We start from the raw sequence: 14,998 nt of genomic DNA, 5'->3' as shown, positions 1-14,998 counted from the left end.
ATAGCCCCTCCTCCTCCTCCTCCTCTCATCTATCTTCCTACCTTATGAGCAGTGGTTATGTGTTTTAATTGAAATTGGAAGGAGAGATATTCGATTTATTTATTACGTGCGATTTAATCAGAGAATTGAAACATGGTACATGGTGGATCTACTGTTCATCACAAGCGGGCCTAACACTTTAACTATTTGTGAATTCGCGCGTGAGGACGTAAAAGACGCAATAATAATAGAGCGGTTCTAACGTAAACAGACAAAATCGCTCAGCTGAAAATTGGATAGAGCGGAATAGTATTTCATTGGAATTAGTGTTGGGCATTGTGCGCGAGTGCGCACTGTGCGCACAGCACACCTCATTGTGCGCACTGCACAGCACACTTTGTACTGTGCGAGCACACTTCGCACAGTGCGCGCACTTCGCACTTTTCGCACAGTGCGCGCACTTCGCACTTTTCGCACACTTCGCACAGTGCGGGCACTTTTCGCACACTCCGCACAGTGCGCGCACTTTTCGCACAGAGTGAGCACACTTCATACTGTGCGAGCACACTCCGCACAGTGCGCGCAAGCCTGCGACGCGAATAACAGTTTTCGCGTGAAACCAGCTGTCTGTTTTATTGCACAATCGCAAAGCGATGGCTCCGAGTACAAGCACAGACACGTCTCATCTCAGCCAAATTCAAGAGAAACCTCAACCCACTGGAGCGTCGTTTACCTACGACATTCACAGTTCATAGTAGTTTTAAAGAGACGCGTGCTTGGTGTCAGCCGAATTTCCTGATAATTTCTCCGGCTACGGACCGCTGTGTTGATATTGTGTTTCGGGGCCTTTACATTTTTGTCTGGGTGTGTTGTATCCTTGTGTTTGTGTAACGGGTTTTCAATGGTGGTCAAGCGCAGCGTTCTGTGCATTCGATTCTCGCAGCAAATGTCTCCGCGCGGTTTCGGTGTGCTCGTGCACCGGCCATCCACACTTGCAAAGAAATATGTTGTTTCTCGCTCTACCCAATGCCTTGGGCCAACGATGATTAAATTGTATTGATTTCAGCAGTGCGCGCGTGTTTCAGCGTTCTGCGCTTTTGCCATGCGTAAAAGGGTGGAAAAGAAGAGCGTGGAATGAAGTGCAGCTCGTGGAATGAAATGGCCCTCAACATAGTTATTTTTGAAGCAATGCGGTTTTTGAAAAGTTTGGAAGCCCCTGCTTTAAAGGATTGTATGTCACATGTATGTAGGTGTATGTCATATCGATGGGGTTTCCAATATTTGCATGGATCTACACATGCTTTCTGTTGGGACCAATAATAGCCATCGTGGATGGGCGGAGGGTGGGGGGGGGGGGGTTGGGCTTGAAGAGGTCAGGTGTCCGCCAAGTTCATCCACTGTTAGACGAACCCGATTGCTGAGTAAATGAACTCTAAGAGAAAAAGCTGACACTGGTCGTGTGTTCGTGGTCTTTGTGTACGTACCACCATGGTACGAAGTGTGCTCGCACAGTGCAAAGTGAAGCAAGTGAAGCTTGCACTGTGCGAAGTGTGCGAAAAGTGCGGAGTGTGCTCGCAATGTGCGAAGTGTGCGAAAAGTCCGGACTGTGCTCGCACTGTGCGGAGTGTGCGAAAAGTGCGCGCACCGTGTGAAAAGTGCGGAGCGCGCGCACAGTGCGTAGAGCGCGCACAGAGCGAAATGTGCACCGCACACTGAGATGTGCGTGCGTGTGCGCACAGCACACCCAATTGTGCTCTTTTTCCCAACACTAATTGGAATAGCATTGCTAGTATATCATCCGCGCACCCTATGAACCGTACTTTTCCAAATATCTTAAAAAGTACGCATTGTATGAAAAAACCGTCTTTACAAGATCGATTCAGAATTTCAAAACACGTTTGGAAAAAGTTTTTTGCTAAAAGTGACTTTTGAAATTTTACTCAGATTAATGTTTATTCCTTTAAATTCATTCATAAATGGGGTAAGGGAAATAATTTATACTAATACTAATAGACCACGACTCCATTGCCTGAAATATTTAGTGCCTCAAAGTAGTATATCCTCTTTGCCAAGCGTCTGAATTCAACTGATTCTTCGCAAAATGTGAAGAGAGCGTTCGGCCCCCCTTCAAATGCTTCGAGAGAGTGAAGCTCCTCCCCTTCCTCCATTCGTCATCCATCATTTTTTCTCCGCGCACTCACACATCTACACGCGCAGTTGTTCGCATGGCAACACGTGAGATGCGTGACATGCTTTCCCACCGGTCACCAGCACTCAGAGATCCGCTGAGATTGAAGCTGGCTTTGAAGCTGAGTTGGCGAAATTATTCAACCGATCCGTCGGGTCCCGAAGCCGAAGCAAACCCGAAGCCGAAGCAAAACCCGAACGGGGTTCGGCACGACCCTTCGTTAAAATAGCCCCCTCCCCCTTTTTTGCCAGGATTTCTTTCCGAAATAATACAGTGCGAACCATTATATCAACATTATTCGATTTATTGAATATCGAACCAACATATAAAAAACACAACACTTGCACAATAATCACTGCACTTAATTATAAATCAACGCACATAATTTAAAAAAAAAACACTTTTTACACTCGCACAGTGAAAAAAAAAAACAAATTTAGCACAGCATTTTCTGCTCCTCATCCCTGTTGCTCTTGGTTTTTCTCGCTGCACTGTACGGGCCACTGCTCCAACACTACGACACAGCCACAGGTTTTGTTGTCTCCGTTCGCCGTGAAGCACACATGAAATGGAAGAAAAATGATATTAATTAGAAGGGGGAATATTGGTTGATATTTTTAATCACTTTTACTTACCTTAAATTAGAATGATCTCCATTTTTACGGGGTTTATCCGCTGACCACCAAGAGCTGAAACACCACACAAGCACCAACCTCACTGGACTGAAAGTAAAGCCTACTGCGTGAATGTGTGTATGCGCTTCTGCCAAGCCAACCGCGCCGCACTGCGTGTGTAGCCAAGTGCGTGTGTGTGTATATTTGCACCACTGGACACAGAACACAAATCTCACCGCAAAGCAGAGCGTGTGTCGCCAAGTGTATGCATGTGTGTATTTGCACCACTGAATTCTGAACGTCCGCCGCACCGCACCACACAGCGTGTATCGCCAAGTGCGTGGCTGTGTGTTGTATCACCGTGGTGTGGCCAAATGTGTGCATGTGTGTACTTGCTCCACTGAAAGCCGGTATCGCACCAGATTTCGGGTGTCGCCTTGTGCGTGTGTGTGTCTTATTGTCACAGCACACTCGTTCGTCATTTTTTTTCGTTTTTTCGCTTGAGCCACTCGATTTCGTTCTTCGCTGATTTTGGCAGCGCACGAAGGGGGTTCGGTTTCAACTTCCAACAACAACAACCACACGAGGAGGCTCGGGGACACTCATCAGGGGAAAATCGCTCAAATTAGAGCGAGAGACAGATAGAAAAAACGAAAGGTCAATATAAAATCTTCGGCTTTTGACTGTTGGGTTCTCACTCATCACGAAGGATTTGCTTCGAAAGAGCTCGGCTTGGTTGGTTGGGATCGCGCTGATCAAGGCTCACTTTTTCGCGCGCATAAAGCACCCAACAGTCAAAAGCCGAAGATTTTATATTGACCTTTCGTTTTTTCTATCTGTCTCTCGCTCTAATTTGAGTGATTTTCCATTCGTGAGTATCCACGAGCTCCCTCGTGTGGTTGTTGTTGTTGGAAGTTGAAACCGAACCCCCTTCGTGCGCTGCCAAAATCAGCGAAGAACGAAATCGAGTGGCTCAAGCGAAAAAACGAAAAAATGATGAACGAGTGTGCTGTGACAATAACACACACACGCCCAGTCCGCAAAAGCCGAAGTTTTGTATGGGATCGTGTCGTACACATATGGCCCCACTTACGTACCCACTTGCAGTAGAAGTGTAAATATGGTTTCACGCACACATAGACACATTCGACCCGAACGATCGCGTTCACACATACTATAACGCTCCGATTTATTCTGCATCTCACGCATACCAATGTGTTTGCTCCACCCCCTTTTCGGATTGCTTATAGAAATGATGAGGCACACATGTTTACTTTTGCTGTATGCACACATTCGCATGCGGTTTATTCCACACTTTTTCTTTCCCTTCCAACACGTGCTTTGGCATACTCACACTGTGGAGACGGCAGAACGGTCTCCCCCTTCCAAATTTACCGTTCTTCCTCCTCTCGATCTTTTTTCTTCTTACCGCGTACGGGGTACCATCAGAGCTGCGCGCTGGCTTTAGTTTTTTCTCCTCTCGTTCTTCCTTTCTCCTACCGCTCCCGGGGGCTGCGCGCGTTTCGACAGGTTCTTAGCGCAATCCAGTGCGTTGTTTTGTGGCTGAGTTGTGCTGAACGCTGTCAATAAAAATGAACCAATAATTAATGCATGTAGTACGTATTACTTTGGATAGTTTTACGTATATGATGAGAGCAACACTTACCTTAATATTTTAAAACTGGAAAACAATTTCTTTCCGTCACCTACTATAAAGATTGTTGATGATGCCAACAGGTAGGCGTTGATGAATGGCGCATGCACCTGTAACTTTGAAGACGATAAGCATTAGTTAAATTAGTACATTGAAGCACATATGAGATCAAGAAACTTACCTCAACAATTTGCTAGGATAAATCATTCCACAATGGAAGAAGAAGCAACACTGCGCAAAACGTAAACAAGGAAAGTAGGGGACACAAGAAATCGCACATCACTCCCGCACATCCTTCCACAACGAAAGTTCTGGGCAGACTGAGGATGCCTAACTCCCAGATGAGTGCGATAGCAGAAAAAATCATGGTAGATCGAGAGAGATGGGTAGACTCGATGTAGCGCAATCCAACGGTAGATGCATGTGTGTGTGACCAACGAAAGACTTCGGACCCCGCTCCTCGCGTTTTTCATCCATCGTTGTTCGTCACACGCACACACCTCTACACGCGCGGCGGTTTGCTGTCCAAAATCTAGAGAGAGAAGACAGGGCATCTCGCTTTGGCACACAGAAAAATCTCTGAAAAACTTCGGCTCTGCTACTTGGGCGCACAAGGCGACACCCGAAATCTGGTGCGATACCGGCTTTCAGTGGAGCAAGTACACACATGCACACATTTGGCCACACCAGCGCTCTGTTCTAGTGCAGGTAGTTTTCTGCAGTCCACGGTGATACTACACACAGCCACGCACTTGGCGATACACGCTGTGTGGTGCGGTTCAGAATTCAGTGGTGCAAATACACACATGCATACACTTGGCGACACACGCTCTGCTGTGCGGTGAGGTTTGTGTTCTGTGTCCAGTGGTGCAAATATACACACACACACACGTACTTGGCTACACACGCAGTACGGCGCGGTTGGCTTGGCAGAAGCGCATACACACATTCACGCAGTAGGCTTCACTTTCAGTCCAGTGAGGTTGGTGCTTGTGTGGTGTTTCAGCGCTTGGTAGTCAGCGGATAAACCCCGTAAAAAATGGAGTTTTGTTTAATTTGAGGTAAGTAAAAGTGATTAAAATTATCAACCCACATCCCCCCTTCTAACTAATATAATTTTTCTTCCATTTCATGTGTGTTTCACGGCGAACGGAGGCAACAAAACCTGTGGTTGTGTCGTGGTGTTGGAGATGGTGGGCCGTACAGTGCAGCGAGAGGAACCAGGAGCAACAGTGTGGAAAAGCAGTAAATGTTATGGCAATTTTGTGATTGTATTCATTGTGCGAGTGTAAAAAGTGTTTTTTTTTAATGTGCGTTGATTTAGAATGAAGTTCAGAGTTTGTAGTGCATGTGATTTAGATTTTTGTTAGTTTAATATTAATATTTTCAATAAATCGAATGGTGTTGATGTAATTGTGTGCACAGTGAAATTTCAGAAAGAAAATTTGCGAAAAAGGGGAGGGGGCTATTAAAACGAGGGGAGGTTCGTACAGTCCTCCGTTCGAGTTTTGCTTAGGCTTCGGGTTTACTTCGGCTTCGGGACCCGACGGATCACTTGAATAATTTCGCCAACTCAAGTTCTTTTTCAAGCGCGTATTCAAGCGATCTCTGAGTGCTGGTGACCGGTGGGTTCGTTCTCTTTGTCTGTCGGGTTACGTTTGTTAACTCGTGCATACTAGTGATGGGTAACCGGAATCGCACCCACGGCTCGGAATCGCTTCCGAGCATTGCTACTCCGGCTCCGATTCCGAAAAATTCAAACCGTCGATTCCGTCCGGAGCCGTCGGAGCCGTCGGAGCCGTCCGGAGCCGTCCGGAGCCGTCCGGAGCCGTCGGAGCCGTCGGAGCCGTCCGGAGCCGTTCGGAGCCGTCGGAGCCGTCGGTGCCGTCCGGAGCCGTCCGGAGCCGTCGGAGCCGTCCGGAGCCGCTAGTCGGCAGCTGGAGCCGTCGGAGCCGTCCGGAGCCGTCGGAGCCGTTGGAGCCGGTCGGAGCCGGTCGGAACCGTCGTAGTCGTTGGAACCGACGGAGCCGTCGTAGTCGTTGGAGCCAACGGAACCGGTTGGAGACGTTGGGACCGTCGGTGCCGTCGAAGCCGACGGAGCCAGTTCGAGCCATCGGAGTCGTTGTAATATTCGGAAGTATTCTGAAGCGCTTTAATTTCCCGATATCAGCGATGATTTCATTTTAAAAAAACAGCTTACGAGTAAAAAAAGAGTCTTCTTCATTTATTGCTCTGAAGTTTTTTTGTATTTTTTTTTAATAAAGTCAAAAACAATTGTTTGCTCCGTATATATATGTAGGGAAAAACTATGAATCAAACTATTATTGATCTTTATTTTCATAAAAGATGGATGGATGATTGATAGTTATATTCTTTGTCTTGCCCATGTGCCATCATGTTATTCCATGCCATCATGCCGATGTAAACAAGCGTGCAAAACTGCCATAATTACACTCGTCTGCCTCGTTGCTTCGTATTTTATCAAACCCACCTCTCGTCATAGTTCTATAGCTCCTTGACCTCCTAATTTGATTCATTTTTTTTCCTATATATATACGGAGCAAACAATTATTTTTGGCTTTATTTTTGAAAAAAAAAACACACACAAAAAAACTTCATATCAATAAATGAAGAAGACTCTTTTTTTACTCGTAAGCTGTTTTTTACAATAAAATTATCACTAATATCGGGTAATTAATGTGCTTCAGAATGCTTCCGGCTATTACAACTACTCCGACGGCTCCAGCTGGCTCCAACTGGCTCCGTCGGTTTCGACGGCTCCAACGGTTCCAACCGGCTCCGTCGGCTCCAAACGGCTCCAACCGGCTCCAACCGGCTCCGTCGGCTCCAACTGCTACGACGGTTCTGACCGGCTCCGGCTGCCGACTAGCGGCTCCGGACGGCTCCGGACGGCTCCGAACGGCTCCGAACGGCTCCGAACGGCTCCGAACGGCTCCAGACGGCTCCGAGGTCGGAGTTTTGCGCCTACCTTCCGGAACCGCTTCCAATTTTGGCGGAGTCATTCGGAAGCGATTCCGGATTTTTGTTGCATTTACCCATCACTAGTGCATACATGCATGTGTGCGTGCGTGTGCGCGTTTGTGCGTGCGTGTGGAAACCTCAAAACTGTTTGATTCTGATGCGTACATTTCCATCCAATGCGGCTACAAAGTCCATGCATTTTCGATCTCGCTACTAGTGATGGGTAAATACAATTTTTTTCCGTAGTCGGATTGATCCGTGATGACTCCGCTACGGATTACCCATCAGTACTCGCTACCTGAGAGACAATACAACCATTGGATTGGCACCACCATCTTTGCGACCGGCTCCGCTGTTGGGGGTATTAAAAAGACACATGATCGAAGCAAACGTGCATGTGATATGTGGCACATTTCTTTCTAATTCAGCTAGCGAACGCAAGCTGAATCAAAACTTGAATTGAATCCATGCAAAAGAGGATTCTGGATTTGTTAATTACGGTGCGCGTATGGTGCTGCACCTGTCCGTCCAGAATCTGGTGGCTTGTTGAGTTGGAGTCGTTATCATGACGCTGATTGACCGGTAATGTTTTGGAATGGGTTCGGATCGATAGGTTCATGTTTTGGTTGATTTGTCGCGCCATAGCGATAGATCCTGCAACAACAAAGTCAAGTCAAACTTTTCCCCGGGTGTGAACTGCTATGCTAAGTTTTTCTTCTTTATAATTATTATTATTATTATTACGGCTTACGCGATCGTGCGCGCCTTTTCAGAACTGGAGTAGCACGTAGCCGGAAAGTCAGCCCTTGCTACGGACGGTTCAAACGCGGTTAGAACCCACGACGGGCATGTTGTTAAGATGTGCGGATTGATGGCAGTGCCGCGAGACCAGTCCTATCCCGTGGGCAACTTGCATACTGCCACATTGTCTCCTGCCCGATGTATACGCAGCAGGCAGAGGGAAGGATGCACCTAGGCGGACTAGGCGGTCGTGGAAGATCTCTAGTTTGTAATATGCCGTATGTCTACAAGTGGACAGAGTATTAGCGACAAGGGCCCCCGGAAAAATGGTCGTTGGGACACCGTGGCTGGAGAACCATTTGCACTCCCCCTCCCCCTCCCTCACCCACCATGCCGGCAACAATGTTAGGGCCTGTGACCGATGATCGTAAGGGTCCTTTGGCAATCGCCCCCCCCCCCCTCCCGCCGGCAAATTAAGTATGTGCAATCTCCCAACAGTATCCAGTACCCCCTCCTCCCATTCATCAGTTACCATTTACAAGGGCCTCAACTTGTCTTTCCGCCTAGGGCCCCCGATTCCCCCAATCCACCACTGTCATGAACACCTTCCTTTCTTTGACCGATGGATCATAACATTCCGGAAGAGCATACATTCGGTGACAGTTTTGCACACACACGAACACTCACACCCATGCGCAGACGGCTCAGCATATATGTGTAATCTACAGCATACAAAAGCAAAAGCTTAGGGTAACAAAGTTATGCTTAATGCTTAACATGCTCAGTTCAATGGCAGGCCCTAGGGACTGCCAGTGAACTTTCCAGGATGCCGGTATCATAATCAGCTTGCGTTCTAGATGCCGGCAGAACGGAATGTTGATGAAAATCAGCGCCGGGATGAACGTGTTAATGCGAATTAGGGTTCTGCGCGTGAGCTGGCGATTCCTTAGGTATGAGGAAGCTTGAGGAAGCAAGGAGAAACGCGCTGCGATGATAGTTCGCATTCTGTTTTACACGCGCGCTTCACTAACACCAATACAAATACCGTGCTTTGACGAGCCGTCTGTGAATGTGTGTGTGTGTCTTCTTTCAGCGAGCTCAACTTGGAGCTGCTCGTCACATCGTGTTGTCTCGCTTACACTACAGCATCGAACCATCGCTCCGTATGTCCCCCCCTCCTACGCGTACAAAACCACCAGTACAGCGCGACGCTTTGTCGGAGATGGTTGTGCGCGTTTCGTTCTAAGTCCCGCGCGCAGTGTTTGTGCGTTGGTGCGCATTTCGTCAAAGTCTCGTGCGCTGATGTGTTTTGGTGAAGTGTGAAGTAAAAAAACAGTGTGTACAGACGCATATGCAGTGTGGGCATCGACAGGTAAGGATCCATTTATTCACAGATATGTGTTTGCTGGATGGAGGTCGTACTTAGCAGGACGACGACATGATGTGTGTTTTTGTCAGGTTTTAAATGTGTGACGAAAGTTTACATTAAGTTTCAATAAAGTGTTTAATGTAATCAAAAATGACCGTGTTTGTGTTTTCTTTTAAAATAAGTGCGTATTTGCGATCGTGGTAATGTATGAAAGAAAGCGAAAAACAACAAGCTTTGGATGTGTTGGTAGCATGGCTCGAAAGAACACAAACACACCGTGCTGTTGCGGGTGGGGTGGGGGAGGGCTCGCGTGAGTGGGTAACTCATCCACGCAAACAATGAGACCCCAAATTTTGAGTGATTCAGGCCGAGGGGTATGAGGAAGCTTGAGGAAGCAAGGAGAAACGCGCTGCGATGAGAGTTCGCATTCTGTTTTACACGCGCGCTTCACTAACACCAATACAAATTCCGTGCTTTGACGAGCCGTCTGTGAATGTGTGTGTGTCTTCTTTCAGCGAGCTCAACTTGGAGCTGCTCGTCACATCGTGTTGTCTCGCTTACACTACAGCATCGAATCATCGCTCCGTATGCCCCCCCCTCCTACGCGTGCAAAACCACCAGTACAGCGCGACGCTTCGCCGGAGATGGTTGTGCGTGTTTTGTTCAAAGTCCCGCGCGCAGTGTTTGTGCGTTGGTGCATTTCGTTCAATGTCTCGTGCGCCGGTGTGTTTTGATAAAGTGTGAAGTAAATAAACAGTGTGCACAGACGCACATGCAGTGCGTGGATCGACAGGTAAGAATTTGCTGAACAGAGTCAACGCAGATTGTCGACAAGTTTCCCGCAGCCTGGCTCGACCCGGTATGACGTCATTGGATTCTAAATGTGTACTTTAGTGTGTACTTTATGTTTCAATAAAGTGTTTAATGTAATAAAAAATGACCGTGTTTGTGTTTAGTTTTAGAATAAGTGCATGAAAGAAAGCGAAAAACAACAAGCTTTTGATGTGTTCGTAGCATGGCTCGAAAGAACACGAACACATTGACAACAGCGGAGCGCACCGTGCGTTACGGGTGGGGGGGGGGAGGGCTCGCGTGAGTGGGTAACTCATTCGTCGAAGAGACACTGTATTTCGACAGCGTCACTCAAATCACTCAAAAAATACACTCATTTTGCCGGACGGGATTGGTCGAAGGGACACTGTATTTCGTCAGCGTCACTCAAATCACCATGCAAACAATGATACCCCAAATTTTGAGTGATTCAGGCCGAGGGGTATGATGAAGCTTGAGAAAGCAAGGAGAAACGCGCTGCGATGAGAGTTCGCATTCTGTTTTACACGCGCGCTTCACTACCACCAATACAAATACCGTGCTTTGACGAGCCGTCTGTGAATGTGTGTGTGTCTTCTTTCAGCGAGCTCAACAACTTGGAGCTGCTCGTCACATCGTGTTGTCTCGCTTACACTACAGCATCGAACCATCGCTCTGTATGTTCTAGTGTTGGGTCATACGATTCATTTCACGACCCGACCCGGAGTCGGGTGCAAGCCAGTCGGAATCGATTCCGACCCGTGGGTGCAGCGGGTGCGCTAGGTCGGAGTCGGAATCAAATCCGACCCGCGGGTGCAATGAGTTCGGGTCGACCCTCGCTCGAACCATCGCTCTGTATGTTCTAGTGTTGGGTCATACGATTCATTTCACGGCCCGACCCGGAGTCGGGTGCAATCCAGTCGGAATCGATTCCGACCCGTGGGTGCAGCGGGTGCGCTAGGTCGGAGTCGGAATCAAATCCGACCCGCGGGTGCAATGAGTTCGGGTCGACCCGAAAGATCAGTAGGTGCGAGAAAGCATAAGCGACTCCGACCCGTTGGTGCAACGAGTTCGGGTCGGGTCGGGTCGGGTCGGGTCGGATTGAACCCATCTTGATATAATATAATATATATATATATATATATATATATATATATATATATATATATATATATATATATATATATATATATATATATATATATATATATATATATATATATATATATATATATATATATATATATATATATATATATATGTATATATACATATATGTATGTGTGTGTGTGTGTTTTTTGTATTTTCTCGGCAATTCTCGAACACCTGAAATCATTGACGTTTCACATTGTTCATTGTGCATTGTTTAATTTTATTTCTAGGCCTTTCTCGTGCGCAGCGAACATTATCCAGAAGTTTGAAAGAATTTAATTTTGAATGTATTGGCTCAACACAGACAGATGATGAACAAGTAATAGCTGACAGTTTGAAACAATTCAGTAAACTAATTTCGGCAATAGAAGAAGAACGAGACAATATGGTGAGTAGGAATGGTCCTATTTTAGGTTTGGTAAAATAATCTTTTTTTATTTACTTTCAATGATGTGTTTTACGTATAATTTTACATACAAGCTAAGTGCCTTTTACAATTAATCGACATGAATTGGAAGAATTGGATTGAGAATCAATGCCACTGAGATGAAAAACCTCCTTATCGAAGGTTCAGCCCCGTAATAGGGTCCAACCAAAGTGATTTTTTTTTCTAAATTTTTAACCATGATCTGCTCGAATGGTGCTCAAGATACAAAAAAATGTGGATTTGTGTGTGATAAACCCTGTTGAACGCGTCAAAATTTTGTGTGTGCGTGTGTATGATCTTTTTCAATTGGATGATGATGGTGTCGAATTCGTTTTAGATTCATGTGATTTCATAGTTGGCGGAAATAGGAGGCACAATTTGTGCGGCGTTATTCCGTGGAAATTCGGTGTTTTTTGGTATAAAATGACTATCAGTTTTATGGATTGACACTAGTGATGGGAATAGTTCCGAAAATTGAAGAACGGAACGAACCTGCCAATCGGAAGAAAAAGAACGGAACGCGGAACGCAGGATCAAGATGACCCGCCATGGTTACGCTTTTTCAGTTGCTCGCTTTATATATGGCTAACTTGAAAGTATTCATTGGATATTGTGTAATATATTTTTTGTGCAGTAATCACACAGTTTCAATTAAAACAAAGCTAAATAATAGTTTACTGAATGTGTAAAACTATTCTTGTACTAAAATAAAAACGCGTAACTTAAGTAGCCCGCTATACAGTTCCTTTTTCATTAAAAGGTTAATGCATTTTGTTTTTGTTTTTACTAAAATTAATCATTATTCCCTTTTATACTTCTAAATAAAGAAGTGAATCAGAAATTTGTTGGAACGCATATGAAGTTTTGAAGCAAAATCAAAAAGCTTACAAGTTTAATTGACTTGTTAAATTTCGTATGGATTAATTTACACTACATTGATTGAATTAATATTTCTTAATAGAAGCAGATAGAATCGAATAACAGTGGTTTATATAAAATACATAGACTGTTAAGTTGTTTCTGTAAGGTTGACATTATACTGTACGGTGAACTACCGGTGTGAAAGTGTGCAGTAGTGCACTATAATTGTCGTTAAGAATAGCACTGTTTCACGGCGTTAAATAAATTATTGCGGAAGGCTAAACGTGTCATGCACCTTAAATATTTAGTTCCATCTCAGATAAAAATTCAAAAGAGTTCATTGGAGATGCATGCACAACGAAGCAGCTTAGCACCCAAATCATAGCAATTCATTGACTACCACAATGCAGTCCAAATAACGCACCTATACTGTTAACATCCATATGGCAGAAGAGAAACATTTCATTCATTGCGCTTATCGTTAGTGCAGGATTGTCTCTTTAAATTTTGGCGATTAGCTTCCCACCAATCACAAATCTCTATCCTTCTCGGGCTTCACGGCTCAGGTGTTGTACCGTTATCTCTTTGACTGAGAGAGTATGGCTTGCGCTGTTATCACTCACATAGACAGAATGTGTGTGTGTTCATACTATAAAGAAGCAAAAGAGAAGAGAACGCCGTTCTTTACCGGAACGAAAAGAACGCTGAGAGAAACAGGTTCAGATTTTACCTGCTTCCTTTGTACGTACCAAATCGACCCATCTTATGAAAGAGAACAGATGCGGGAAACAGGTTTAGATTATACCTGCTTCCTTTGTACGTACCAAATCGGCCCATCGTATGAAAGAGAGCAGATGATCGTGCGTTCCAGACTGGATCGAAAAGAACACTGAAAGAAACAGGTTTAAATTGAACCTGGCTGATTTGTTTACAGCAAACCGACTCATCAATACAAAGAGAGTAGAATGTCGTGCGTTCTAGGCCGGATCGTAATAAGCACTGAGAGCATCCGACCCAGCACAGATCGCCGAGAACGCTGAGAGCAGCCAGTTCAGATCGGATCGATAAGATCGTTGATAACAGCCGGTTCAGGGCGGATCACAAAGAACGGTGGGAGCAACAGGTTCAGTTTGAACCTGCTTGGGTTAAAAATAAGGATCGCGGTCCGGATGCTTGCATGCTGGAACGGATCGCACCTGGCAGGTTCGGAACGCAACGCGCGTCATTAATTTTATTTTATTTTATTAGTTGCTCGGCCACGTTGGGTTACAACAATAGTGCTTACTGACTATAGTATACAATTATTCGCGAAGGAGTTGAAGGGAGTTTATGGTACGGAAAAGGAAGCGAAGACGGGATTGGTAGACAGGATAGGATATGTTGAAATCGAACAGATTTGAAGTACTATTAATAGACGACATAGCTCTTACAAAAGGCTCATTGCGAGCAAAACGTGTACGACATATAGGTAACTGGAGACGAAAACGATAACGTAAGGTGCGACAAGGTGCATACAAATGTAAGTGCGATAGAAGAGAAGGAGTATCAATCGTATTGAGCAAAATGCCAGCAACGAAAGAAGCCTGAGCGACCGAGAGGCGGTGCTCCAACTAGGTAAGGCCTAATAGGGTGCATCTATCGTCATACGAAGGAAGCGGAATAGAGTGATGACCCAGCGACCTACGGAATACGATCCTTGTAAAACGTCTCTGGATCCTCTCAATCTTTGGAGCAGAGATAGTTGGACAGGAGACCAGATGACACAGGCATTTTCTTGTACGGAACAGACCCAACAACAATAAAGGGACTTAAGACAAAAAGGATCACGAATTTCAGTGGACATGCGACAAATATAACCAAGACTTTTGTTGGCCTTGTTGATGACATAGTCCGTGTGCTCCTTGAAAGAGAGACTCGGGTCAAAGAAGACGCCAAGATCCTTAGACAAGGACACACGGGGAATAGCGGCATCACAGACACTATAAGCATGAGTTATATTTGAAGAGGATCGGAAGAAAGACAAGACAGAACATTTTTCATGACACAGGACTAAACCGTTAGAAGCACACTATGTAGAGAATTTACAGAGCCAGGATTGAAGGACTAGACAATCAGCTGTAGAAGATACAGAAAGAAAAATTTTAACGTCATCCGCCTAAAGCAAGAAGCCGTTAGGAGGAAGGATCGAAGTACAGTCATTGAGGAAGAGAATGAACAGTAA

General features: G+C 45.5%; 1 protein-coding gene and 1 long non-coding RNA gene across 26 annotated transcripts in view; one reads left to right on the top strand and one right to left on the bottom strand.

Annotated features, from left to right (window-relative positions):
* Positions 1 to 14,998, top strand: part of LOC11175823 (rho GTPase-activating protein Graf) — a 189,343-nt gene that overhangs the window by 32,557 nt on the left and 141,788 nt on the right. For 21 of the 24 annotated variants that reach the window (XR_009764610.1, XR_009764611.1, XM_061641855.1 and 18 more), the window contains one exon: positions 11,720 to 11,877. The exons of 2 other annotated variants lie outside the window; for them this stretch is intronic. Coding sequence is in view for 20 of the 22 variants with exons in the window: in XM_061641855.1 (XP_061497839.1) it covers positions 11,720 to 11,877 (158 nt within the window). In the remaining 2 variants the exon portion in view is untranslated. Of the gene's footprint in view, positions 1 to 9,392; positions 9,531 to 11,719; positions 11,878 to 14,998 lie in introns of those variants that run through there. One more of the 24 variants, XM_061641851.1, reaches the window with a different exon arrangement.
* Positions 4,051 to 5,137, bottom strand: LOC133391761 (uncharacterized). 2 transcript variants are annotated; one of them, XR_009765221.1, is made up of 3 exons: positions 4,617 to 5,031; positions 4,448 to 4,551; positions 4,051 to 4,361 (listed from the first exon to the last, which is right to left on the bottom strand). It is a non-coding gene; the product is annotated as an uncharacterized LOC133391761 (long non-coding RNA). The 2 variants fall into 2 exon arrangements; XR_009765220.1 differs by having other exon boundaries at positions 4,448 to 5,137.

Source organism: Anopheles gambiae, chromosome 2, assembly GCF_943734735.2.
Source record: "Anopheles gambiae chromosome 2, idAnoGambNW_F1_1, whole genome shotgun sequence".
In the NCBI taxonomy this organism is placed as follows: domain Eukaryota; kingdom Metazoa; phylum Arthropoda; class Insecta; order Diptera; family Culicidae; genus Anopheles; species Anopheles gambiae.
The sequence above is the reverse complement of the archived record's forward strand: the minus strand, read 5'-3'. Positions and strand labels throughout refer to the sequence as shown.